This window comes from Brassica napus, chromosome C9 (assembly GCF_020379485.1).
Source record: "Brassica napus cultivar Da-Ae chromosome C9, Da-Ae, whole genome shotgun sequence".
Classification (NCBI taxonomy): domain Eukaryota; kingdom Viridiplantae; phylum Streptophyta; class Magnoliopsida; order Brassicales; family Brassicaceae; genus Brassica; species Brassica napus.
This window is the reverse complement of record NC_063452.1, coordinates 29,406,837-29,434,534: the sequence shown is the minus strand read 5'-3', so window position 1 is coordinate 29,434,534 and position 27,698 is coordinate 29,406,837. Positions and strand designations below refer to the sequence as shown.

Here is a 27,698-nt window from a genome sequence, read left to right as displayed (position 1 = left end):
AGAGCTTCCTTTGTGCGCTGGGGGATGTTCCCAAATTTATTTTTATTGAGTCTTCGCAGAATTGGTTTCAACAACTTCAGCTTGCGGTGAAAGCGGTACAGGGCAGAAGTGGAATTGAAGAGGGCCTCAGTAGACTCCCAGACCGTAGAAACTGAATCCATAAAATCCGGGTGGTCAGCGGGGAAGTTAAAGAACTTAAACGGACGTTTGTTCCCAGGCGGAGCTGTTTCCAGTCGAATCCAGCAGCGAACATGATCAGAGACGCCTGAGGGCTCAAAACTAGTATAAGAATGTGGATATTTATCTAGCCAGTTTTCATTCACCAGGACACGGTCCAGCTTCTTTGCGATCGGGTTCACAGGCCTCTTGTTAGTCCAAGTAAATGTAGGACCAGTTGCAGCGAGATCAGTGAGATTGCACGTTGTTACCGCCGACTGGAAGTCATGCATTCCCCTCTGAGACGCGCTTGATATATAAAATATATATTAATCATCACATGATTTTAAACTAATGTAAATAATTTATAAACTCGCTATATTATGCATTAATAGTTATTATAATATTTTTAGTAGAATTATATGTTATATATATATATATATATTATGACTTATATAGGAAAATAAAGCTTTTTACAACTGTTTATAATAGAAAATAAAGCTAGTATATTATTATTAACTACTTTTTAACAACATACTTCATATAATTTATAAATAGACTATTGGTGAAAAAATAAATGATGAAGTATTATATAGAATTCCCATAATTGCTACCATGAAATACTATAAATGATTATGCATAAGAATATATAAATAGTTTTGTAACTAACATTAATTGGTTCTAGGATTGCCCTTTTTAGATTTGATTAAAATAAATGAAAACTAAAAATCATTAACCAATGAAATTATAACGATTTTTCTCAAGCTGCATATATGAATGACACGTTAGCAAAAGTCACTAAAAAGACTTTTCAATTAATATATAGGAAGATTTTTTCAAAACCAAAAAAAAAATATTGATATGAATTTTTTTAAAAAATATTCAGACAAGATCCGCAAAGAAATTTATTTGTCATTACAAATATTTATTGGACAATTTTTCAAATAACTATTTTTAATTTTTTATACATTGATATTTCTTTTCGTAATCAGTGTTATATATTGTAGATGTATCGTAATATAACCAATTGTATTCAAAAGGACCTGGACATATATGGTTATTTTTGGTACAAATATCCGAACCAGTTTCAGATACATTTGTTATTTAGATATTTTTAGGTTATTATACATCAGAACCTAACTCATCCAGATGCAAAATGACTCAACTCAAAACTCACACATAAATTTATAATATTCAAGAAGACATAATTTCAAAAAAAAAATGATACCCGGAAAGAACAACCCGTACCTAAATGGAGAACCAATGTTCATGCCTAACTAATTTTATAAACAAAAAAATGATTTTTTCTATGTGTTTTGGCTAAATTAAGTGAAATAGAAAAAAAAAATTATTTAGTAAAATAATTAGATGGATTAAAAAATTAACTGACAATAAATATAATATATTTTTATTATTTTGATTTAAGTTATTATTTTATTCTCATAACATGTCATTGAATTATGTATTTGGTTATGTATTTTTTCACCAGTTGAAACTAAAATAAAAAAATTAGTAAAACAAACTAAAATCAAACGTTTAACCATATGCCAAAACCTTGTTGTTTTACATTTTTGATTTTATAATTGACACAAAATTAATGTTAATTAACTAATAAATAAAAATTTACACTATTATTATTATGATAATATAATTAATGAAGTGATGTATTGTTGAGGTAATATAATTAATGAAATTGTTAAAATGAGTGAAATATGGAAAGACAATTAATATAATTATATTAATAAAATTACTAAAGATACACTATACTTCTTTTTTATATTGATATCTATGTTTTCAAACAATTCTCATTTATACTGCTATTTTTAAAAAAAAATTAAAAAAAAATTGGGAAATGTAATATTTTCATATATTTATTTGGAGCAAACTTAAACTTATCATCTTTCTTTATTATTATTTATTAATAAAGTATTATTTTACAAAATTTGGATTGATGTTTTTAAAGGATTTAAATTGGTATTTCTCTAATCGGTAATTTTTATTATGATGAAAAATCTTTTTTGATAAAATATTTTTATAAACAATTTTAATTTGTTAATAAACTATTATACTAAGCTTTGAATAAATATTTATGTGTTTTATTATAATATTAAGATATTGTACGAATGTTTAAAATATATTGAGAAATGTTTTTTTAGTAATCATGTGTTTAATCATGTTTTAACGTGGGTTTATTTTTGTTAATATAAAAAAAAAATTGAAACTGGCCACAAAGGATAAAAATCTGGAAATACAACAAATATTAATTTCGGCCCGAATGGCCCAGATGAAAAAGATCTGTACCGACAAAATGTGTGGATTGACCCAGTCATTTAAAAAAAACAGAAAAGGAAAGAAAAAAATTGATGTTTCTTGATCAGATGAAGATTTCCATGGCAAAGCTACAAATCAAAGCTATAGAACTCATGAGATTAACGGCCACATAATCCTTGCGGTGGTAAAGATTGAAACCACTGCTTGAAGAGGTGACAATCGAGGGTAGAAATCAAAGAACTACCGATGTTTTATGATTAGCTTCTAAAGTCAAACCAACGCTTGGAAACTCGGTAGATCCACCGAGGACTTCACCTTTTCCGATCTCCTTAGATGATTTTTTTCTAACTTTTCCTTTTAGCAGAGATAAAGATCTTAAAAAAATAATTATTGCTTGTCTTGAATGTCGGATCTTAAGCCATCCGTGATAAGAGCTGGCAAGTTTGAGATGGTTGTCGACTTCACCTTCTCAGATCTCTTTGACAAAGTCATAAGGAGATTTGAAAGACCACAAAACGTTTAACATGATTACCAAAAAAAAAAAAAAAGACCACAAAACGGTAAATCTGATATATTTTTTTTGTCATCGGTAAATCTGATATCATGTCTTTATTTTTAATCCATAGTTAACAGTTAAACGAGAAAAAGACAAAAATAGCATTAAATCAAATTTTTGTTCCCAAACTAGCACTCAAGATCAAAAGTCACAAAAATAGCACTTAATGTTTTATCAAAAGTCACAAACTTAGGGGGTTTAGAGTTAAAGGGTGGGGTTTAGGATTTAGTGTTTAGGGTTTAGAGTTTAGAGTTTAGGGTTTAGGGTTTAAATTTTAGGGTTTAGGGTTTAGGGTTTATAGTTTAGGGTTTAGGGTTTATAGTTTAGGGTTTATGGTTTAGAGTTTAGGGTTTAGGGTTTAGAGTTGAGAAATGAGGTTTTGGGGATAAGATTTCAAATTTTGAAAAATAAAAAAATTAAAATTTTCAAAGGATAAACTTAGAAAGGTGCTATTTTGGTCATTTTTGTTTTTGAATGCTATTTTTGTGATATAAACTTAGAAAGGTGCTATTTTGGAGATTTGCCCTAGTTAAACTGAAGCAAGTAAAATCTGTTCGTTTTAAAATTGATTCAAAAAAATTCTGGAAAAACAACAGCCAAATAACATTGGCAACAAAGCCTAAAATTCTTTTTGACAATTCCTTTCTACTGTTGAGGTTATTATTTACAGCTCGAGTATCTTAGTTTAAGTGTTTGTTTCGTTTTAAATCTTACAATTTTTTTTTTGCTTTCAGGAATAATATACTTTCTAAGAAAATATTCATATTCCAAATACAAAGATTATGGATTTCATTCTTCTATGGAGAACAACATCACTTTAATATGAAAGACAAGTTATTGCCGTCAAAACTGTCTTCTTTTACATTAATATAAATCATAATTTCCATTGACTACAGCATGATTAGTTTTTTAATATGTGTTTGAATTTTTCATTTGACAGCTTTGATAAATTTGGATAAAGACAAATACGTTGGAAGTGAACATTTACCAAATACAAAAGGAAGATCATGCTAATACCAAAAATTAGTTATGGAGAGCCATGGAAGAAGGTTTTTGGACCTGTCTTGGCTTATCTCAACTCTGTCAAAGAGGTAATTTGCATTATTGAAGACATTTTAGGTTTTTTTTTTTTGATATTGTAGCTGTGAGTAGATGTGAGAAACTCAGAAAAGTTAGCTACGTTATGGATGTATCTTTATATATAAAGAAGAGTTTACTTCCTCCTGGTTAAGCCACGTAGGATGCCACGTCAGAAACTTGACTCTTGACGGTGCGACACGTGTCATCGTAAATGAAAAAGCTTTGCTGAGCTTTGATTTTCTTTTGGGCTTATACGGTTTGATTATTTCTAGGTTTTGAATAATATGTGTTGGCCTAAGAGACAAACAAAAACTTGGCCCATTATTTCTTTTTTCGATAAAATACTTGACCTGTTGTTTGCGTTCATCTCCTTCTCGAGTATAGGGTTAATCGTCTCCCCCATAATCTGATTTCGTCTACCATCAACGGAGGTTCTGAAAGGTCGTGTGAGTCGAAACTTCCGTGACTGTTCATGTCGTTTCGCTATCGATTCGTCACCTCCTAACCGTTACAAGTTTGATTGATTCATCACCATTAGGGATTTCTTAACTCTTTCGACCCACAACAGCCACGATCCCTCATTCAATGACTCTTATTCCTCTTGCAGTCGGTGATTCTCCACTCTATAAAAAGGTAAGCTTCATCCATAGCATCATCCTCACAATTCCTAACAGCAATATATTTTTTTTCATAATGTTCATTAGTGGTTCTGAGCAAATTTTGCTTTGCTTAAGATCAACAGAATATATTTTGATTTATGGGGGAGGGAGCTTTCTCTCTCTGTTCTCTCTCTACGCATCTTTGAGAAAGAGAGAGAAAATCAATGTTTTGTGTTCTTCTCTTCTGTTTCGTCCTCTGAATCGGATTGTTTATACCTTTTGTTAGTTTGATGTTTTGGTTCCGGCCACAAATTGATGTTCAGCTTCAGTTTTTATTTTCATTTTCAGATTTCAGGAAAAAATCCGATATGTGATATTTCAATCCTTTGTTTGTTTGATCGTCTTCTCAGATTGTCTTGCGTGCAGGAATATAATATTTTCCCTCCTTTTTAGTGGGCCTATTTAATTGAGAAAAAGACAAAAATAGCACTAAATCAAGTTTATGTTCTCAAACTAGCATTCAAGGTCAAAAGTCACAAAAATAGCACTTAATGTTTTATCAAAAGTCACAAACTTAGGGTTTAGAGTTAAAGAGTGGGGTTTAGGATTTAGGGTTTAGGGTTTAGGGTTTAGAGTTTAGGGTTTAGATTTTAGGGTTTAGGGTTTAGGGTTTAGGGTTTAGAATTTAGGGTTTAGGGTTTAGAGTTTAGGGTTTATGGTTTAGGGTTTAGGGTTTAGAGTTTAGGGTTTAGGGTTTAGAGTTTAGGGTTTAGGGTTTAGAGTTTAGGGTTTAGGGTTTAGAGTTGAGAAATGAAGTTTTGGGGATAAGATTTCAAATTTTGAAAAATAAAAAAATTAAAATTTTCAAAGGATAAACTTAGAAAGGTGCTATTTTGGTTATTTTTGTTTTTGATTGCTATTTTTGTGATATAAACTTAGAAAGTTGCTATTTTGGAGATTTGCCCTATTTAATTACGTATGGGTGGAGCTTCCTCTGTAGATTGATAATTTGAGATGGAAAGCTTGAGTTCAGAGCTTCATAAGCATATCTCATGGTGGGCAACAACAATGAAGGTAAAAAGACTCTTGATCACTCTTATCAAGTCTGAAACCCATTGCTGTTTCATATTGCTCTGGTTTTGGGCAGATTTGGCTTTAGCTGACTGAGATGCTAAGGTTTTCCTGCTCAAAAATGTTCACAATGGCTGGTAAACTAGGTATGCTTTGCATGTCGGGACCATGGCTCTTTCCATTTTAGACAGAGAATGAATGAAGTGAGAGAGAATGTCATTTACAAGAACAGGAACACATCAGTTTTCATGCTCTCTTAATCTGTCTGTGCAGGTCATGTATTCCTTAATGTCATATCGGTGACACACTTCCCACATTAAAGACACCAACTGCAGGCTCCGTAGAGCAAAGAGTGGTTCCTCTGCCACATCTTCCAAGTATGGTGATGTTAAGAAAATTGAATCCGTCACATTATCTGAAATTAATAGCTACGTTCTCAACTCATCCCTAGGTACGTTCACTGCATAAGGATCACTGTAATAGCATGACCAGATACATGTGTTGTTTGCGTTGTCTCTCCTTTTCATGCTGCGCACAATTACCTTATCAAAACGTCTTTTATTTGAAAATAACTAAATAAGAGATTTGTTATTACTTAGCTTTCTGCTTTAGCTCATTTACTAAGCTTCACATTTGAATATTAACTGTGGAGTTTCTAATGATGTGGCTGCTGTAAAACTTTCTGTGGTCCCAAATACAGTGGTGAAACGCAGTGTTCAGTTCACACAAACGGGCATCTGATGCTGTTCCAGTTATTGAAGGACGTCCAGCCAGCACAGACCCATAGCCTACGCATACTGATTCAGTCATAACCTCCACCGAGACTCCTATTGATGATGAAAAAGGCCCCAAGTTCAAAGAAAACTAGCAAACACTGAGCACTCCAACTATGGGTTATTTGGGTTTTGATTATTTAGAATTATTATTGAATTTGGAATTAAATGATTGTCTTCCAGTACACTAAGTGAACTTTTTTTTCAAGAAATATTATTATAACTCGCAAAATATAGTGGAGCTCCATTGTTTGTTTCAAAGCTCTATTTTTTCCTTCAATAATGATGCAGTCCACATACTATAGTTAACCGCAAGATGTTCTTAATTGTATAAGAATAAAATTATAAAGACTAAAGTGATAACAATAAAAGTTAACTATGTTATTTGAAAAACAGATAATTTCAAGGACTTTAAAGTAAAGAACTTCAAATATGAATCGTACAAAACTTCAAAATTTAAACTCCATTATATGTTCCTTCAGTTTGAAATATATTTTCTTAACAAACTGTACAATGAAGTTCTTCCTTTAGTCTACAATGCCAGGCAATATAACTATTTAACCGATAACATGGAGATTCATTATATCAACACAAAATAGTAATAACATAATAATACATATAGGAGAAAATCTATAAATTATTACTCGTAGATGAATAAATACCTAATCATAAATTTTACTGGTCTTGAACTGGACATATGTAAAATATAACTTAATTCGATAAAATAATAATAAAATAACTATTATATATATAACTTTCATATAAACATAAAAAAAGTCATCTTTTAAAAAATGAATTCATCTTTCATTTTTTTTTAATTTCAGTTTTCTGATATTTTCATTGAATTACAGATAAAAGACATTTATACACTATCATCAAATTCAACAGGCATTACAAATAATTTAATTAAGTAGATAAAATTTGTTGAACATAAAAGCAGATAAAATTTAACTAATATATACTATTGTAAAATTAATGTTTTTGGACGACAGAAATAACTATTGTAAGCAAGCAAAATATATTTTATCACGTATAATCCCTTCTCAGCTAAAATTTTCAAAAAGACAAAAATCATTATTATACACATGTTTGCAAATGCAAACCTATAAGACAAACCACAAATCATACAAAAATAATAATAATCTAGATCATAAGTAAAATATATCCCGCCCGTAGGGCGGGCCGATCATAGTATATAATATTAGGTTAGGCGATGTTTTTTTAAGCGTCGCTTAAAAAATTCTCTAGCATATTTGGATTCAGTTTAGGAAATCCCTAGAGTAGTGATCAAGCAAAAAAGATTTAGAGATTTATTGTTAGCTTAGATTTAGATATAAATATAATATTTACAATTCAGTTGGAATAAAATATCTTTATAAAATCTACGATGTAAAGGTGAAATAGTTTTCATAGTAAATATGTATCCTTGAATTCCAAGTAAAATGATATAGTGCAATAAATACATAATTGTTTTCCACGTTATTGATTAGCAAGGCTACATCGTTTTGTCTTTGGACCTATTTCTCAAAGACATTCGATATATAGGCTCCAAATGATAACTGTGATTTGAGCGATGCGGGACAAGCGGTTTAACTGCGGTGTGGTTTTAACAGTCATAAAAACATATGGATATATGGTATATGTAAAGATTTTTGTTATTGTTAACTGCGGTTCAGAACGAGACGATTAGTAACATTCCAAGACATATTGTTCGACAACGTTTGGACCTACATCTTTATTATTACAGAACATCATTAAGTAAGAGCCAATAGAAGAGGGAGAAATCGTTAAGTTTTAAATTACGGGAATGACCTTAATGAAGCTGTTGAAATCTTTCCAAAATCAGTGGCATAGGTAGTAAATAAAAACGTATAACATGGGTTAAAATTAGATAGGATCCTATTAATAAACCTTTTTTTGTATAGATTGATTAATAAACCCTTTTTTTTGTCAACAACTTTTGTGATAATAAACAAATTCTTATTTCCTATCAATAGAAGATATGCGAACAATATATTAATTATATTTACGACCACGTAGTTATCATTATGTTGAGTGATTTTACACATTTTCTGAAACATCCTTTAGCAAAACTTGTACATCCTCTTGTAAAATGCTTTGCAATTTTTGGTTGTCTTGTGGTCTCACCTCGATTACTCTGTCTCTTGCCTTCGCTGCCTAAAACCCAAATCAAAACAAGATTCTAAATTCTAGCAATAACAAGAAGAGAGATCATATGAATAATTAATAAGAATAAAATAAAAGCAAACGTATACCTCTTGTTCCCAACTTGTGAAGAAAGTGACAACCGCAAGGACTATTGTTTGTAGAGTAGAGCCTATTAAAATACCAATCCAGAGTCCCTTCCCTCTCAATTTCACAACGAAACACAAGAACGAACCCAACGGGATCCCGGCCAGATAATACGAACCTATATTTGCATAAGCTCCTATATGTTGCCATCCTGTTCCTCTAGCAACCCCTGAAGCATCAATATTCTAGGTTTTTTTAAAAAAAAATACATAAGATTTGGGCGTCAAGTAGCAATATTAGTAATCTCTTTAGGAGCTTCTCATTCAGCAATGCTTGCGGTGTGTACCTTATACTGTATACATTCTTTTGATTTGATATAAATTGACTACCTGAGAGCACGGCTAGAAAGCTGTCCACACCAATGGATAGGCATAAAATGGGTGTGATTTGAGTTGCATAATGAGCCACTTCACTTTCGTTGCTGAATATATAAGCCCAATTTCCTCGGTAGGTGTAGAGGGTGATACTTACTATGGTTGCATCGATAACACCGAGGAAAACCGCAGATGTAGCCGCGGCTCGAGCTGCCTTTGGATTTCCAGCTCCTAGCTCGTTTGAGACATGCGTGCTATTATAAAAGAATAAAAAAACAATGGTTCAGTGAAATATCTAAAAATAGATTTATTTTAATCAACTGGGTATTTTTTGAACCTTGCAGATGCTCCTATAGCATTCACCAGAACGTAATGCAGAGACGACATTGTTAGGCTGTTTAAGGATAAAGAACAAAAGCTTATTTGACCGAAAAAAGAACAAAACCTTACTTGAAACAAAAGAGGGTTTATGTAAAGAATTTGTAGAAAGTGTTATATAATACACATATATGTGCGCAATACCAAATGGATAGCACGGATGTTTCGAGCTTTGAGTTCGGTAAGAGTCCAGACATTAGTACAAGAAGGTCAAAAGACCACCATTCCAAGCTTTACTTACAAAATAAAAAAGCGTCAAAATAAAGAAGATTTAAAGTTATTTCTTGATAAAGTTGTAGATGGTTTGGTTACCAAGTCATCATGGCAGAGGGAATCGCTAGGGCAATGAACTGCTTCATGCACAAGAAGATTTCTTGAGCTCTTAGATTTTTGGTTTCGCGATGCAGAGAAGAGTCTCGCATGAAAACCCAAAGCAAACCTACGTTCAACCAATAGGAAAGACCAATGGACAGAGCAGCGCCAACGATTCCAAATCTCAGTTTATAGACAAGAAGCCAGCAAAAGGGAATGTGAAAACAGAGAGCTCCAAGAGAGCTCAAGAAGAGAGGAAGAACCAGTCCTTGTGACTGGAAATAACGAGTCAAAGATTGAAGAATTGAGTATCCGAATAAAGCCGGGATGAGCCATATCGAGTATCTACAAGCTAACTGAGAGATGAGTGGATCTTGGTGGAAAAGTTCCAAGAGTTTGTCCATGAAAACCCAAAGAAGAGAGATTGGGAGACAGAACAAGACAAGACATAGCATTGAGCCGTATGTATATGAACTGATTTTCCTAAATTGCTCAGCTCCAAAAGCTTGACCACACAATGTCTCTAACGCACCTGCCAACCCAAACTGACGATCGTATATTTCAAGAATTTATCAAAATATTTGTTTTCAAAAAAAAAAACTTATCAGAATATTTGAATAGTTTATAAGAAGATACTTTATAAAAATATAACTCGAATACCCAAATAATTAGAAAAATCTTATTTTTATTCAAATGTAAATATATATAATCCTAAGCCCACCGGAAATGTACATGCCAATTATATTTCATGGATAAGGAAAAGAAGAAGAAGAGGAATTTAGTTGATCAAAAAAAAAAAGAAGAAGAGGAATTTACGAGGAGGCTGAAGCCAGTGACATTGGTAAGAGAAGTGGCAATGGCGACGCCAGAGAGAGAGATCTCGTCCAAGTGACCGGCCATTACTATGGAGATAACTTGAAGGAGGTATTGAGAAACAGCCACAGCCACCATTGGAGCAGCCATGGAGCTAACTTTCTTCGTCATCTCTGTTGATAAATAACTCGTTTGATCTGCAGATTTCTCATTTCTGAAATTTTCTTCTTCTTCTTCTTTAGGCACCAATGAAAAACCTTTTTCCATCGTTTCGATCAAATGTTTTCAGAAAATTGTTACAAAAGAAAGAAAATAAGCTTAATAAAATTGGATGGGATCATAATGTTTCTCTAATGTTTAAGACTTTGGAGAAATAAAAGGCTAAGTCGTTGACATTTGATGATGTGAAACCAAATAAATAAAGATGCGACGCGGTCCTAATTGTAAGATTGGTCGAATTTGGCAGAATTAAAAAAGAAGTTAATGTGCACGACCATGACTAACTGTTGGGTAATATAATACAGGAAAATATAGTTATAGAACTGATATTTGGGTTAGTGTTAAAAAAAAACAAGACTGAGGGGGGGTGTTATTGGTTTATATATTTTGATTGATTTAGAAATCTATATAGTATTTATAAATCCAAGTAAAATATGCAAATCCGGAGGTTTTCCCTCGGATTTGAGTCTTTGTATTTTTAACTAAAAAATCCAAACAAATCCATTCAAATCCATTATAAAATCAAATATATTAGTAAATCTGTACGATTGAATAACACTTGATTTGATACAGAATTTATGAATCATTAAACCAATAACACATGATTTTAATACAGATTTAAAAATCATAGAGCCAATAACACTAGATTTTGTTCGGATTTTCAAATCCATTAAAATACAACAACCAATAACCCCTAAGTGATATTTGGGTCCTTCAAGCAAAGAAAATTACGGGCCATGTCTCCTGCGAGACAAATTTGGAGTCTTAAGATCGTTTAGAAGGGCCCTAATTTAAGCTTAGAAAATGCAAAAATTGTGATGGACCCTGTATAAATGTGCTGTTTTGTTTGTTTGTTGTATGCATCCATAATAATTGTAATCTTGCATCCACTAAAAACATACACACCCCGAAAGAAAAAAAAATAAGTAATATGCTATAAAAACAGTATATCGCAGAAACTGTATATAATATATTTATTTCTAATGAATATATATTTATATATAAATATATTAACATATAAAATTTAAAAGATATATAATTAATTTATTTTATTTAATAATTTCAAAATTATGTTTGTATCAAAAAAAATATTTTAAAAATAAATTTTACAATTAATATATCTATTTTAAAAACTAATATTCACATTTAAAATATAATTTAATTTATAATTAAATTATATTTTAAATGTGAAATGCTATTTTAAAAAAAATATTTTTATTGTACATTTATTTTAGAAATCAAAAAACAATTCTGGATAAAAAAAATAATTTTATGATATTATTAAATTAAAAAAATGAATTAAGTATATATTTTCCTTAATTTTATAAATTATAAATGCAAATGATTTTATAAAAGCTTCGTGTGAGAGCATTGACAAAAGTCACTGTAATGTTTAAACTATATATATTAGAAATGTAAAAGTCATTGTAAAAAATATATACATGTTATATAATTAAGATTTAACATTTGATATAGAGATCAATGTATAAATTTTATTTCAGCTTTTAGATTTGCTGAGGTGCTGGAATTGATGAAAAAAATTTGTCGACCACTAAAAGTAATACTTTTCTTAATATTTTTATATGTAATAGTTTTATTTAAAAAAATAGGCTCTCTCAAAATAAAAATAAAAAAACCAAAATTGTCGACGACTAAAAGTAATCGGATAAACAAAAATACTTTCCATCACATACTCACTATTTATTTAGGAAAATAAAATTCTGGAATGATAACCATAATCTACTTGCAAATCTTCTATATATATACTAAATATCTTCTACAGCAACCAAAGCTCCACAAAGATCTTATAGAAACATGGAATAGTGGTTACACGTGATTAGTTCGACTATAGATGATAATATGACAACTAAAGTATAGAAACGACTGCATCAAACATTTAAATAAATTGTTTGTAAGAAATATACAAACAGCTGCATCCAACGACATATCTATTTATATATTGTGAAATTAGGATATATGTCTCGTAATAAAATATTCTCTAGGCTTACTAATTATTTTCCCTTTTAAAAATTAGTATATTGAGTCAAAGAAACAAAAATTAGTATTGCTAAATTAGTGGTAATATTAAATTAATATGTTCCTTAACACACTCTATAATCAATGGTCACATATGTATATATAGAATAATATCGCTATATTGAGTCAAAGATATACAAATTATTTTTCTAAATTAGTAGTACATATTACATAAATACATTCTTTAACACACACCATAATCACTAAACATTGCATATGTAAAGTTACCTTTTTGTAAACTTATATAATTACCTTTTACGTACCCATTGATGCAGCATGTAAATAACTGGCAAGAAAATTAATAAGATTACATTTTTTTTTGAATTTAACTTCAACACTACTCCAAGTTGGTACAAACTAATGAGATCCAAATAATGTTACATAGACTTAATGTATGAGCCCTTTTAATGATATAATTGAATATGTGATGCTTTTTTAATTCGGTCCATAACTTTTAGAGTATATGCTAATGTTACATATTACTAATAATAGTGATTGTTAGCAAGATAATTTTTTTACGACATTAGCAAAACTGTTATATATTATTCTACATGTTGGTTGTGGTCGTCATTCTCATATGGCATTATTATTTTGGTGAATGGGTAACTTGTGGTCATTGAAATTGAAATATCGAATTTGTAACATAGTGTAATGTACATTATCTAATATAAATTTGGTCTAGTGTACATGATGAATACGTTCTAAAAATCAATATATGGCTCAACTATTATTTTAGAACACGATTGTTAAACAGTAGGTAAATCTACATAAAATTTCAAATTTGGTTAAGACAAATAAATTGGTTATTTTGGGTTTAGCTAATGGATGTAAGACATAATAATTTCGGTTCTATACGAAACATATAGTGTAATTTTAGTCTAATAATAATGAATAATGGCATTTCATGTAACCGGGGCTTCTAGCTCTAGTGGTAAAGGGCTTACAGCTGTGAGTACCGCCACCTGGATTCGAATCACGACCACTGGAGAATTAACATTTCGGCATCGCCAGGGACAGAGGACCGACACATGGCAACACGTGACTAGTCTGGATCACTTCTGTGAGGTCAGGATACCTCTGTATAATTCAAAAAAAAAATGGCATTACATGTAATAAATCTATGTGATGAAGGGTTTTTTAATATAAAGATGTGAGAAGGACTCTAATGATGCCACCTAAGTAATGTCATTTTGGTTAATCACACATGAAAGTAAAGTTACTTAATAAAAGTACTTCTCAAATAATATAAAATAGATTTTTTTAAATGATTTTCTAACAAATGTTAATCGAATAATGCAGAGCATAATATTAATGCTAATGCTCCACAAATCAATAATCAATGTGCAGAAAAGTAATAATTGCAACATGTATAAAAGTTGTGACATACAAACAAGTCTCCATTGGAGATATTATCCTTAGCTAGCTTATCTGCTACCATGTTTCTTTGTCTTCCAATCAACGAAATTCAACTGCTTCAAACTGGAGACTCCACCATCGTACCTCTCTGGCCAGTTATACAAATCAAACTGCAACCTGGTTGAATTAACCGTTTGCTGATTATCCTCTTCAAACACACACCTTTTTAAGTTCATTGTTTTTCCAAAATTTTGTTTTGTTATAATAATAATTAATTTCTTATCTCCTTTGTTTCTGAACAACAAAAATCAAAAAATGTATTTTGAGGAAAATTTGGAAAATATAACAAAAAGTTAATACTATTGGTTTAATGAGAGAAAACCTTTTTTCTCTTATTTTCCTTTAATTAATCCTTAATTAACAAAAATAACAAAATAAATAGTTTATAATTCAAAAATAGGAAAATAGAAGCCTACATTATGATGAGACACTTCTTAGACTACAATATGTATTGAAACCTACATTGAATAATATTAAGAAGTTCATTTTCTTTCTTATAGTTACATTTTTGTATAAAAAAGGATTTTAAAGCAATATTACACGTTCACACGCTGGAAACTGACATCTTTATATATAAAGTATGGTTTGCTCTCTCCTTAGAGAGACACCTAGGATCCACATAGATAAGTCCTTTCATATCGTAGTGACACGTGTCCATAAGACAAACCGCATCGTTTCATTAAACTTCAGTATTTTCAGTTTTGTTCTTTAGTGTGTTCATGGGCTTTAAGATTAGAAGTGTTTCCGGTCCAACGATAATGAGCTCCGCCTATCCCTAATACGACTGCAGCGAGAAAACAAAATTCATCGCTTCTCTTCGTGCGACGGCTAGGGTGACTTTTTTGATTCTTCTCCCGACCTGCAACGGTTTGATTAATGGCTTCGTGTTAAATCCTATTGACTCTCCTCCACGATTCGTCTTCAATGCTTTGCTTAGATCTGAAAGGCGGTGTGTAAACAGTATAAATAAATGTGAGTATTTCTCTTCTTGAACTCATCTTCTCTTCTTATCTCTTAAATCATACTAATTCACTATGTTATGGCTAACCTGTTCGAGGGTTTCTCTTGAATCGTTTCACCTACGCGGCAGCAATTTTGACAAATAACGATGCTAACTCTCGATAACACCGAGGTTTCCGGTTGTTGCTTGAGCTTCCACCTACACAAGCAGTAGAGCGTCTCCATTTAACTGATTCGTGGTCGTCATATTTTCAAGCACTAGGTAACGAATCGGTGGAGAGATATCAAACCAACTGCTTCCTGATCTCTGTATTGATAGTATCGCAAAGAACCTCACCGGATTATGCCCACATTCAGATCAGTTTCAAAGTTAGAAGTGAATAAACAAACACAGAAAACAAAGAAACAAGAAGAGTTACTTACCTATTGAAAGTCTCTGGCTTTGGGTATTGAATCCGAGTAGTGATACGAGTTCGAACAAGTTGTGAGGTTTGGACACTAAACTGGTTTAAGCAGACTGAGCAAATGTAGAGACCACACACCATTGCAAACACTAAAACTATCATCTTCAAGAATAGATGTGATCTCTTTGGTTGTTTTACTACAATTTATGCACTGTCTTGTTTACATCAAACATTAAAGCCTGAGAATATAAGTAAACCTTTAGAGCTTAAAAACCATAACTTTAAATCTTATAAAGAAAAAAGAGAAGATTTTTGAAGGTTGATTCCAATGATAAAACTAACATGCAGAGCAACCTATAGCTTAAATCACGAAAGATTAGATGAGAGTGGTACAAAGAGATAACCTTTTCGTATAAACAGATAAACTCTCGGCCATTGATGCTTCTGGAAGCTTCCGGAACAGAGTGAATGCCTTCAGTCAAAAAAATCTTCTGAAATAGAGTAACCGATGGAAAAGAAGAAGAAGAAGAAGCTTAGATAGGGGAAGGAGATGGATTCATAGATCCTCCTCTACAGAGAATCTGGGAAGACCGAAGAAGAAGCCAAAAGAGATTAGCATTTTGGGTCTGAGGTGTATAAAATTATAAAGTTTCTTCCCCACATGGAAAGTCGAGAATGACATTAAAACATGGAGACCGTCTTTTTCTCCTTCGCTAATAAATCATCATCATCCATATATATGTCAAATAATTTTCATATTAGTTTCATAATTTAATGATATTAATAAGTTTGAAATAAATATAAATAATTTTACTTTTAAACAGTAAGGGTACATAAAAAAATGCAAAAGATTATTTGTCGGATACCCGTTCGGATTTGGGTTAGGTATTTCGGTATAGGGATATTGAACCCGTTCCGGTATTTCTATAATTCGGATCAGGTTCGGGTATTTTAGTTCGGATTCGGTTATTTTGGATTGGGTTCGGATATTGATATTTTGAAAAAAAAAATAATTTTGCATTTTTAGGTTTATTCTATTTAAAAATACAGAGATTTCAGTTAACTAATTTTTTAATTTTTTAATAGAATGAATGATTGATAAATTTGGAGATATCATTTCAAAAATAAATAAATATTAATTTGTCTATTGTTTTGAAATTTTGAAAGTAACTTTTGTTAATACATGAAACAAATAACTTGACATGGATTTTAATTGAGTGACAAATAATTTTCTTTGTAATTATATTATCTTAAAGTATGTGTAACATTAATATAAATACTCTAAATAAAATGAGAGATGTAAACAAGAAATATAAGGACAAGTATACATATGTTCAGTTATTTTCAGATATCCATTCGGGTTTGGACATTACCTTCTTTTGAGTTCGGATATCCAATCTCTCCTAAATTAATACCCATTCAGGAATTTTGCTATATCGGTTCGGATTTCGGTTAGGGTTTTTCGGGTCGGGTTAGGATACGGGTTCAAGTATCAGATAAAAGGCCCACCCCTACTATATATCGTAAGCATTGGAACATAATTTATTAAAACTAATAGTATTACTAAATTTAGGAGTAGTATTATATTTACATGTTCATATTTTCAAGGCTAATTTTTGATATTTTGTTAAATAAATATTATTTAATTTCAAGTTATACTAAAAATCTGTTTTAACATGTTGTACATATAAAAGTCATTTATTTTAACAAATCATAAAATCTAATAATTAAGAAAACAGAAAAATTACAAAGTTTAAAGTTTGACCTAAAATAAATACCATGAGTAAGCCGAAATTACAAATTCATCGGCAAATTTAAACCACCTGCGAAAAGGAAAGACTAAGAAAGTAGAGATGACATCTGGGCGTTCCCTCGATGGCTGCAACAAAAATAAATCCAATGGAAGATAAATAGCAACATTTTTTAATGTTTTTGGGAGAAAAAAAAGTAGAATTGTGAAACGGATCACGGAGAGCAGATGGTAGCAAATATTATGCCATCTCCAACGTCAGAGGATGAAGAGTTTATTTTGAGTTCAACAATGGAGAAATATGCTGCAACTAAGAAGTATATCGAAAACCATTACAACAAACGCATGGCATGAGACACATAAAGGCTAAGGTTCCTACCGTAGAGGCCGAACACTTTGTATGATTTTGATTGAATTCACTCATCTTTTTATGTGTTTTGTGTTTTGATGATGAGTCAATATAACAATGTGTCAAGGTTGCTGAGAAAGAACATGTTAACCCTTCAAACTATTTCGATTTCTATGGGAAGGTTCTTATAGGTATTGTAACTAAGGAATATATTGTTTCGTATGCTAAATGATTCAATAAAGTCTCTCTATAAATTGTTTGGTGTTTTTATTACTTTTAATACTAACTCAGTTTTTCTTTTATGTACTCCTAGAATCAAAGCGCATGGTCAATATTTTCAATGTTGTAAACATAACTTAACATGCTCGAAAGGGTTTGAATGCTCCAAGGTTAAAAGACGCTCCAAAGTTAAAAGACTAAACGTACAATCTTTAGATATTGATTTTTAGCATGTATCTTTCCGTAACTATAACACTTCAACTAATACGACTTTATATATCTAAATTGTCCTACAACCCATTGTGTCACATATACAGATTATTTCAGGTTTTTAACCTCAATTAAATAGTCATCTCACATAAGAACAAACAAGATATCCCGCGCGAAGCTCCTAAAGCATGGTTATTTTGTTAATTATTTCTTGGATCCAATTAATAATGAACGAGGTAATAACAATATCATTGATTCTTGGATACGATTTGAAAATAATTAACGAAGATGAAAAAAGAAAAATCTCATAACGGGAAGACTAATCAAGGGTCCGCACGTGGGTAAGAGGACTCTACACGTGCGTAAACCAGGTAGGGCCCACTTGCTCCGCTCAGCACAGCTCCTGCTTTGAGTTTTATAAGCGTTTCTAGGGTTTACGAATTGGGGTCTCCTCCTCCCCTCCCCCCCCCCCCCCATTTTATTCACCTACTTAACTCTCTCCGTCGTCGGATTTGTATTCGTTTCCGAGAAAGGGGGTTTAGGGTTTTAGGCTTGTCGGTACGATGGACGAGAATTTGCTGGACGATATAATACGGCGGCTGTTGGAGACTAACAACGGGAAGCAGGTGAAGCTACTCGAGGCTGAGATACGCCAGCTCTGCTCTGCTTCCAAAGAGGTTTTTCTCAGCCAGCCTAATCTCCTCGAGCTCGAGGCTCCTATCAAGATTTGCGGTAAAATATTACTCAACAAAGATGCATCCTTTTTTGTCTCTGCTTGCTCATATTATCTCGCATTGCTTCTTGTGTTGTGGGTTTTTTGATTATGGTGTAATGCTTATTAAGCTTTCTAAGTATGTTGTTGAGGCAGCTTAGCTTTACTTGTGAGCTTGATGTTGCTTGTCACTTCAAGTAATGGTTTTTAGTTAGTTTTATTAGTAAAGATGTGACCTTTAACATAACATGTGATGAGCAGGTGATGTTCATGGTCAGTTTCCAGACCTCTTGCGGTTGTTTGAGTACGGCGGCTACCCTCCAGCTGCAAATTACTTGTTCCTCGGAGACTACGTTGATCGTGGTAAGCGGAGCATAGAGACCATATGCCTTCTCCTTGCCTACAAGCTCAAATACAAGCTCAACTTCTTTCTCCTCAGAGGCAATCACGAATGCGCTTCTATCAACCGTGTTTACGGCTTCTACGATGAGTGCAAGAGAAGATACAACGTGCGCCTGTGGAAGAGTTTCACCGACTGTTTCAACTGTCTCCCCGTTGCTGCTCTCATCGACGACAAGATCCTCTGTATGCACGGTGGACTTTCTCCTGATCTCAAGACCTTGGATGATATCAGGCGGATTCCTCGTCCTGTTGATGTTCCTGATCAGGGCGTCCTTTGTGATTTGTTATGGGCTGATCCTGACAAAGAAATCCAAGGCTGGGGGGAGAATGACAGAGGTGTGTCTTATACATTTGGTCCCGACAAAGTGGCTGAGTTCCTTCAGACTCATGACCTTGATCTTGTTTGCCGAGCTCATCAGGTAAAGCTAAACCACATTAGCAAGCATGTTATCAGCTGCTCTATGCAAGAACCGGGTTACATAGTTATTCATTGAGCATAAATAGTAAAGGCTTATGATGATTAGGCCTGAGATGTTACTTCATTTCTTCTTTTGTGTTGAGCTGATTCTGGGTGTTAAGAAAGCATAAATCATTTTTCTAACATCATATTGGTGATGCAATTGCTAATACTAGGATGCGTGTAGTCTCTCTCATACGCAGAGGCATGTGGTTTGTAGCTAAATCAAATTGTTACAACTGATATCGCAGGTTGTAGAAGATGGATATGAGTTCTTTGCAAAGAGACAACTGGTGACAATATTCTCTGCACCCAACTACTGTGGTGAGTTTGACAATGCTGGCGCAATGATGAGTGTTGATGATAGTTTGACATGTTCTTTCCAAATCCTCAAGTCAACTGAGAAGAAAGGAAGATTTGGATACAACAACAACGTTCATAGGCCAGGAACCCCACCTCATAAGGTGAAACTCTCATGTAAATGCGCATGGTTTTCTCAATATGGATTTAAGTTTAAAATGTTATAACTTTTTTACTTCGCAGGGGGGAAAAGGTGGTTGAGATGGGGGAATCAAGAGAAGAGTGAAGCCGAAGGGTTCGAACTTTATGGTCAATGTAATGTAGGTGATTTGAGGCAATACCGTTTGTTGTTTTGTTTGATTGATGCAAAGATTTTGGTTTTGTTAGATTGTTTTGTAACTGATACGGCATTTTTCAACTTAAGAAAGTTGGGTTTATAATCTAACGTGAGATAACAATGCAAGAATGTCATTCGAAGCCCTCTCTCGAGGGAGAAGAAAAGGTACAAAGCACAAACTTGCGCGGTTTTCTAGCACACTCGTTTTCTCAGACCCAAACTTGAAAAACCAATGGAACTTTAAAGATTTGTCAGAGATTTTTGAAAAGACCAGATAAAAGGATTTAAAAAGATCATCAATACTCCCATTTCTTGAGCTCCATACCATCTGGTGGAGTGCTCTCCACTTTCTTAGTCCCAACCTCTTTCCAGTTCGTAGACAGCACTGTCCCATTTGACTCAGCCTATCCAACACAAAAACGTCCGTAACATAAGGCAAAAGGAGAAAGGAAAAGTTGTTTAACCAAAAGAGAGATTGATTAGCTCACAAATGATTTGTTCATGGCTCGCCTCATATCCTCATCAGCACTCTGGTATATATCGCTGAAAAACTTGTTCATAGCTGCATCTCCATCTAGCTTCTCATCCTTCTCCTGCATTTATTCAAAAGCGATAAGCAGAAAATAGGATTAAAAGTAAAGTACAGCAAAGGCTCTGGAGCTAAAAGAGGAACCTGTTTCTTCACTTCAGCCTCCAGCTTGTCCCAGTCTTTCGCCGGCTTAGATGATGGGTACACCGGCCTCTGCGAAACCGCTGCATATGATCACAAAATCACATGAGTTCGCTTCAGTGGTTCAAGCTTTGTACAATTGCTGTTTGGAAACAAAAAAAAAATGTTGTAGGGTAAAAGAAACCTGATGCGACATTGGGTTTAGGCAGAAGAGCTTGCCCTTTGACATATTCAAGGGAGGCCCAAGTGATTATCTCTGCTTTTGCGAGACGGATCTCAACTTTGGTTGACAATACTTCATATCTGCACTTGTCTGGTATTATCTGAATAAAACCCATGATGAACGGTTTTAGTAAAAGTCATGTAGAAGAACACCACAGTTTCACTGGTCGGATAAAGAATTTACCTTCCCAAACAATCTTGGCTGGAAGTGATAAGCTTCCTCTCCAGCAACATCAATCACAACACTCAGCTGCAGAAAAATCCCCAATAATCAGTACAAAATGTCAGATTACCAGGTTCAGATCAGAGCAATGCATTCATATGGTGGCAGGATACTCACAATCTGATCACCAAACTCGACATTCACGTTCTGCTTTGGTATCCCTTTAGCGAAAACTGTCACCACCACTTCTTCCGGCTTCTGGTAGAACTCGTGTCTGTTGAATCATCCAGTTTGAGATAATATTTAGTGATACAAAAAAATAAAATTAAAAAGTGAAAGCAACACTTCTGATAAGTAATAACTATGCAACCTGAAAATGGGTTTGGCAGGTGCTGCAGGAGGAGAATCAGCTGCAGTTGCTAGTGGTGGAGTGGTAGAGCTTGAAGGCAAGGTGGGCGGCATCTGTTGAGCCAAATCTTTCTCTTCTTCTAAAGAAAAGACACAACGATCATATCATAAATCTAAGAGCATAGGTGAAGACTCGTTTTAGCACATTCTTTCTTAAGCTATGGAGTTAGTTTAATACCTGCAATGTGAAGATTGCATTCATCTATCAACTTGTTAAACTTTGATTCAATTGGTGCAATGGAAGCGCCCTTTTGAAGGGCTGCTTTAGCAGTACTGTATTCCTCTAGCTTCATACAAGCAGTGCTGCAAATACAGAATAGTATCAGAAGGTGATACAATTATGATTTCTTCATCAAGGTTAAGTTCATTAAACTCTATACCCTTTTCTGAGGTAAGCTTTAGACAACGTAGGCTCCAACTCAATGGCTTTGTTGGCATCTGCAACAGCTTCTGCTCATTGATTGAAAAACCACAAAAATTCAACATCAATTATAATCAATTCAACCTTTATACTAATCACTTAGAAAAGATGCATAGAGAGTCGAAGCACAACAATTATAATCAAGCAAGAATCAAACTGATGCACGATTACAAAGTACACCAATCAATCAAGATAACAAAAGAAGCCTAAAATTAAGTTTGGTTACGCTATGAACAGATCGAATTACGTAAAAAGAAACGAATCGTGTAATTACCGGTAAAGTTAAGGATTTTGATGTTGGCCTGAGCACGATCGGCGAAGAAGGCGGCGCAATTGGGATCCAAGTCAATGGCTCTGGAGTATAAGTCAACGGCGACATCGAAGTCGTCCTCTAAGAAAGCCTCTTTAGCTTTTTCCGCTAGTTCGCTCGCCATTGAATCGATTTTTTTTTTGTTTTCGGTCTATGGAGAGACGCAGAAGACAGGCTAGAGAAAGAGAGACCCACACAATCAATCCTTGAGAGACTTTTGAGTTTATCAATCCTAGCTTCCTTTGGGTACTGTTATAATGATTAAAAAAAGGTTATACCATATATGTTTCACATGCAACTGTTAATACAATTATGCTAATCAAGGTTTTATAAAAAAAATTCTACTTGTTTCTCAAGGCTGAACAATTGTTTCTTATTTATTTACAACAATTTGATTACAAAAGGTTAAGGAAATGTGTAATCAAGCTAATGGACGTAAAACGAATGTAACCTAGAAACGCATTTAGAAATTTTATTTCTTCATCACAATTATGCATCCCACCATGAAAAGTGTTAAGATGTAACACCACTTGGACTCGTTACGTTCTGTGCCTGGTTCAGCTCCTTGGTTATCTTCAGCTCCTCCATGATTTGGTTGGTTATCTTCAGCTACTCCATCTCCATAGATTTGGACCATAACAAGCTGCACGTGAATGTCAACAGGCTCAGCTTCAGGGATCTCAACTTGGACTTCTTGCTCATGGGCTTCCTCCACATTTTCAATCTGGGCCCCTGGTTCTAGATTCTTAAAACATGAACGGCCCAGGTTGGTAACTCCATCGATCCTAACAGCTGGCCGTAGACGGCGAATAGGAGACCATCTGTTTACACCGCGATTCGAACCAGACGGTCTACCGATAAAAGATACAGGTAGAAGGACACCGAAGAGAGGCATAGAAACCAATCTCCATATTTCTTCATAAAGTCCCCGTACAAGAAGAAGACATTGAAGAAGATGACGGAGCAGAGGGTTTTGACGATGGCAAACGCATCATTTCTGAGAACGGCTCTGAGATTGATTCTGATGTTGGGAAGCACAGAAGGAATCAACGCCAATAGCACCACAGAGATGAAGGCAATGCCCATCTGAAGAACACTCCATGAACAGTGAAGCAACAAGCCAAACATATGCCTGGATTCTTGGATGGAAGAGCCTGGCCTGAGCAATCCAGAGGAGAGTATCCTGCCACATTCTGAATCGAAGGAAAGAAAACGAAGAGAGAGAGAGAGAGAGAGAGAGTTCCACGATGAAGATTGAAGATGATGAAAGAGGAAGAGAGAGTTCAGATGAAAGATTGAAAAGATGATAAAAGAGGAAGAGTTAACTGAATCAAGTTAGAGTCTTTTATAGAGTTAACTGAAGAGAGAGTCGCTTCTTGTTAACTGAATCAGTTAGAGTCTTCAGATAGAGTCCTTTAGAGAAAAATTTAATCACTTTTGCTTTTCTAAAACCTCTTTAAATCCGTTTGACAGTCAAGGCCTCAACATCTATTTTCATGATTTTTTTCTGAAAGTTAGAATTTGAGTCTTACCAGTCCAAGTCTTAAACAATCACAGCCGTACTATTTTCTTTTTGAGGAGACATTGTTACATACTATCAACTTAATGGTTTGTGTTAAATGCAGAGCTGAGATGTGCTCAAGGATTGAATCTCTGGCTAAACAACTCCAGAGAGGTCAATGATGTTATATTCAAGGGTTATTGGAAAGGAAAATCCAGAGGGGGAAAGCAACTGAGATTGATGCAGGTTGTTGTTCAACTTGTCTGTTACATATGCATAACCATGTTTAATACGTGCGTGAGACTTCTGACTTTTCCTGTTTGTTTTCTTGTTACCTTAGCGTGCAATCTTTTGAACACGGATAGGAACAAGTTCAACATACAACGAAGGCTCAAATGATGGGCCCTCATCGTTGCTTCGAGTTCCCGGCTTAGTCAATCTGGTTAGACGAAATAAATATGTACTCAAGAGATCCTCATCATTGCATCTTCAATATGCTATATTCCATTGTGTATGAGAAACAAGAGCGTCTAAGAATCATAATGGACTAGGAGATGGTCCTTAAATGGATGATTTCCTACGCTTATTTCTTTTCCATATCCGTGCTGTACACTTGTATGCCTTATGATATTTGGGTTAGCAATAGGTAATGCTTTATAAATGTTTTCTTTCTTTAACAACGAAACTTTCCCACTTTCTAGGCTTTTGCTGGTTACTTGCAAGACTCGAGTTCTTTCTGCTTATCCAGTCCACTTTCTATTTCCTTTATGTAATAAACCTTCAAACTGCTCTTTCCTTTTTAGTTTCTAAGAAACATGTCTATTGGAGTTATTGGTAGTTTTCTTTTTAAAGAATGGAAAAATGTGGATAGTCTGGTGCGTCCGTGCGTAAAAGTATACGTTTTAGCATGTCATGTGTACTTGGGAGGAGATGGTTTGCGCTCATAAGTCTTAGGTTTGCTTGTTGCAGGAAAGTTAACAGTGCATATTTCAGATCATGGACAGAGAAAGATTTGGAAGCTGATGACTAAATGGGATTTCTGAGGTTAAGATGAACGTGACTAAAGAAGCATTCTTAGCCGGGTACTTGATGACTGTTGTAAGTTGCATGATTTTTATATCTTGTAAGTAGGGATGTTAATATGGGCTCAACCTAACAGGGTTAGCCCTAACCCTGCAAACCCATTTGTAACCCTAACCCTCATTTTTTAAACAGGGTTTAAATAGGGTTGGCGCTAATAGGACCAGAGTTTAAATTCAAACCCTTTTATTTTGATTCACACAACTATTATACAATATTTAATAATGTTTTTCATCAAAAAAAACTTAAAGTCGAGTTTTCTCGCCAAAAACTGAACAACGAAATTTTCCGTCGAAACCGCAAAATCGAGTTTTCAACTAAAACAACAAAATCGAGTTTTCCTTCCAAAAACGCAAAATCGAGTTTTTCGTCAAAACTTCGAAATCGAGTTTTCCCGCCAAAAATTTATTAATGTTTTATTTTGATTTTTATTTTGATTCACACAACTATTATACAATATTTAATAATGTTTTTCATCAAAAAAAACTTAAAGTCGAGTTTTCTCGCCAAAAACTGAACAACGAAATTTTCCGTCGAAACCGCAAAATCGAGTTTTCAACTAAAACAACAAAATCGAGTTTTCCTTCCAAAAACGCAAAATCGAGTTTTTCGTCAAAACTTCGAAATCGAGTTTTCCCGCCAAAAAATCAAAATCGAGTTTTTCGCCAAAACCTCAAAATCGAATTTTCCCGTGAAAACGTAAAATTAAGTTTTTCTGGAAAACCCGTAAAACTCAATTTCACGGTTTTGGTGGGAAAACTCGATTTGCCGGTTTTGTAGGGAAAACTCGATATTGCGGTTTTAGTTTTGGCGGAAAAACTCGATTTTGCGGTTTCGGCGGAAAAACTCGATTTTGCAGTTTTGGCGGGAAAACCCAATTTGCCGGTTTCGGCGGAAAACTCGTTTTTGCTGTTTCGGCGGGAAAACGCGATTTTGTAGTTTTCGGCGGGAAAACTCGATTTGCCGGTTTCGGCGGATAAACTCGATTTGCCGGTTTCGGCGGAAAACGAGTTTTGGCGGGAAAACTCAATTTTGCGGTTTTGGCGGGAAAACTCGATTTTGCGGTTTTGGCGGAAAAACTAGATTTTACGGTTTCGGAGGGAAAACCCGATTTGCCGGTTTCGGCAGAAAACTTGATTTTGCTGTTTCGGCGGGAAAACGCGATTTTACAGTTTTGGCGGGAAAACTCGATTTGCCGGTTTTGACAGGAAAACTCGATTTTGCGGTTTTTGCGGTTTTTGCGGTTTTTGCGGGAAAACTCGATTTTGCAGTTTTGGCGGGAAAACTTGATTTTGTGGTTTTGGTGGAAAAACTCAAATTACGTTTTGGCGGAAAAAAACACAATTTTTTTTTTGACGGAAAAACTTTATTCTTAGTTGTGGAGCAAAAACTCGATTTTGCGATTTTGGAAGGAAAACTTTTGATTTTGATGCTCAACAAATTGGAGGAAAGAATCATATCATATCTTAATTTTTCTAGTTTTATCTTTAAAATTTAAGAATAAAAATAAATGAAATATTTTTTTCAATTAAATGAGCTAACCCTGGTACCAGCCCTAACCCTTGTTTATAATAGGGTTAAAATAGAGTTGGATTAAAATAGGGCTGAGCTTATAATAAACAAAAGAGGGCTGAGCCCTAACCCTGTAGTTAACATCCCTACTTGTAAGTGAGCTTTAAGGAATAATTTTTTGCAATTTAGTGCTACTATAATAGCTCTCAATAACTGAGGCAATTATACGGCCAGGTCTTGAGCCTGGTGCAGTTGATGTCTTCCTTGAATTCATCTGTTACTATGGTGGACCGCTTCCAGAGGATTTACTCCCACAGTTCAAGGTTCGTTACTCTAGCCGTAGTTAAAACTAAACCTTTAAAGTTTTTACTTCACCATAACCATGTCATTTAACTATTTGCAGTGCCGGTTCTAGTTGCATGGGGAGAAAAAGATCCATGGGATCCAATCAAGCTTGGAAAAGCTTATGGTAATTTTGATGCAGCTCCTCAGGTCTCTCCTCTCTCCAATGAAGTAACCAATTTCTGTAAATTTTGCAGGATGAGAAGCCCGGAAATGGTGAACCCACTTATTGAATCAGTCGTTGCGAGACATTCAAAGTCCAGTACAGCCTTTGCTCCAGGCATTTGATCTCAGTTTCTTTTACACTTTTTGTATATCGGTACAAAAACATATCATCTGAACCAGCATAATTTGTCAACATGTGAGAACTCAGTGTGACAAAACAGTGATTGCATGCATATCTTTGATGAAGTAGAGATCTCAGTAAAGGAAACAACACCTTTCGCTCCAGACTTGCTATCGAAATTTCAAAACCTGCACTCAATATCTATAATCCAAAAGCAGGAGAATCTTATCCACGACCGAACAAAACAAAGATCTAATTAAATAAGTCTCTTTTCTCATCCTTTCCCATTTCGTTAGCAACATGCTCTCCCTTGTCCTACCAATTACATTTGAGCAGTACACACCACCTGAGACATCCTTCATATGTTTGTTGTTG

The 27,698-nt window shown here is 34.0% G+C and overlaps 3 protein-coding genes and 2 long non-coding RNA genes across 8 annotated transcripts; 2 read left to right on the top strand and 3 right to left on the bottom strand.

Annotated features, from left to right (window-relative positions):
• Positions 1–5,549: 5,549 nt before the first annotated feature.
• Positions 5,550–11,139, bottom strand: LOC106422379 (protein DETOXIFICATION 8). Its single transcript, XM_013863170.3, has 7 exons — positions 10,640–11,139; positions 9,824–10,368; positions 9,656–9,742; positions 9,471–9,527; positions 9,149–9,387; positions 8,783–8,988; positions 5,550–8,684 (listed from the first exon to the last, which is right to left on the bottom strand). Exons 1-7 carry the CDS (start codon positions 10,901–10,903, stop codon positions 8,568–8,570), a joined length of 1,515 nt encoding a protein of 504 aa, XP_013718624.3. The 5' UTR covers positions 10,904–11,139; the 3' UTR covers positions 5,550–8,567.
• Positions 11,140–14,781: 3,642 nt separating this feature from the next.
• LOC125592917 lies at positions 14,782–18,418 on the bottom strand. The gene is made up of 2 exons (XR_007328662.1): positions 15,357–18,418; positions 14,782–15,247 (listed from the first exon to the last, which is right to left on the bottom strand). It is a non-coding gene; the product is annotated as an uncharacterized LOC125592917 (long non-coding RNA).
• Positions 18,419–18,635: 217 nt separating this feature from the next.
• Positions 18,636–20,511, top strand: LOC106445173 (serine/threonine-protein phosphatase PP1 isozyme 6). Its single transcript, XM_013886692.3, has 4 exons — positions 18,636–18,932; positions 19,174–19,733; positions 20,023–20,235; positions 20,315–20,511. The coding sequence occupies exons 1-4, from the start codon at positions 18,764–18,766 to the stop codon at positions 20,330–20,332; spliced, it is 960 nt and encodes a 319-aa protein (XP_013742146.1). The 5' UTR covers positions 18,636–18,763; the 3' UTR covers positions 20,333–20,511.
• LOC106445172 (protein SGT1 homolog B-like) lies at positions 20,491–22,851 on the bottom strand. Of its 2 annotated transcripts, none has more exons than XM_013886689.3 (10): positions 22,567–22,851; positions 22,252–22,321; positions 22,050–22,174; positions 21,834–21,951; positions 21,641–21,737; positions 21,485–21,550; positions 21,263–21,401; positions 21,082–21,161; positions 20,897–21,001; positions 20,491–20,812 (listed from the first exon to the last, which is right to left on the bottom strand). In XM_013886689.3, the coding sequence occupies exons 1-10, from the start codon at positions 22,724–22,726 to the stop codon at positions 20,705–20,707; spliced, it is 1,068 nt and encodes a 355-aa protein (XP_013742143.2). In that variant the 5' UTR covers positions 22,727–22,851; the 3' UTR covers positions 20,491–20,704. The 2 variants fall into 2 exon arrangements, with proteins under 2 accessions (XP_013742143.2, XP_013742144.2); XM_013886690.3 differs by having other exon boundaries at positions 21,834–21,948.
• A 269-nt stretch (positions 22,852–23,120) lies between these two features.
• On the top strand, positions 23,121–27,487 carry LOC125592915. Of its 3 annotated transcripts, none has more exons than XR_007328659.1 (6): positions 23,121–24,349; positions 24,444–24,872; positions 25,073–25,185; positions 26,930–27,018; positions 27,099–27,164; positions 27,235–27,487. It is a non-coding gene; the product is annotated as an uncharacterized LOC125592915 (long non-coding RNA). The 3 variants fall into 3 exon arrangements; XR_007328657.1 differs by having other exon boundaries at positions 23,122–24,349; positions 25,073–25,201; XR_007328658.1 differs by having other exon boundaries at positions 23,124–24,349; positions 24,444–24,749; positions 25,073–25,201.
• The last annotated feature ends 211 nt before the right edge of the window (positions 27,488–27,698 follow it).

Bases quoted from the DNA above. Each gene is read 5' to 3' on its own strand.
- LOC106422379 (XM_013863170.3), bottom strand. From the start codon at position 10,903: ATGGAAAAAGGTTTTTCATTGGTGCCTAAAGAAGAAGAAGAAGAAAAT. The intron at 9,743-9,823 runs GTAACCAAACCA...TTGTAAGTAAAG, and splicing joins CCCTCTGCCATGATGACTTG to CTTGGAATGGTGGTCTTTTG. The intron at 8,989-9,148 runs GTAGTCAATTTA...TTGATGCTTCAG, and splicing joins CTTTCTAGCCGTGCTCTCAG to GGGTTGCTAGAGGAACAGGA.
- LOC106445173 (XM_013886692.3), top strand. From the start codon at position 18,764: ATGGACGAGAATTTGCTGGACGATATAATACGGCGGCTGTTGGAGACT. The intron at 18,933-19,173 runs GTAAAATATTAC...TGTGATGAGCAG, and splicing joins GGCTCCTATCAAGATTTGCG to GTGATGTTCATGGTCAGTTT. The intron at 19,734-20,022 runs GTAAAGCTAAAC...CTGATATCGCAG, and splicing joins TTGTTTGCCGAGCTCATCAG to GTTGTAGAAGATGGATATGA.
- LOC106445172 (XM_013886689.3), bottom strand. From the start codon at position 22,726: ATGGCGAGCGAACTAGCGGAAAAAGCTAAAGAGGCTTTCTTAGAGGAC. The intron at 22,175-22,251 runs GTATAGAGTTTA...CTGTATTTGCAG, and splicing joins AAAGCTTACCTCAGAAAAGG to CACTGCTTGTATGAAGCTAG. The intron at 21,952-22,049 runs GTATTAAACTAA...TCTTTTCTTTAG, and splicing joins ATGCAATCTTCACATTGCAG to AAGAAGAGAAAGATTTGGCT.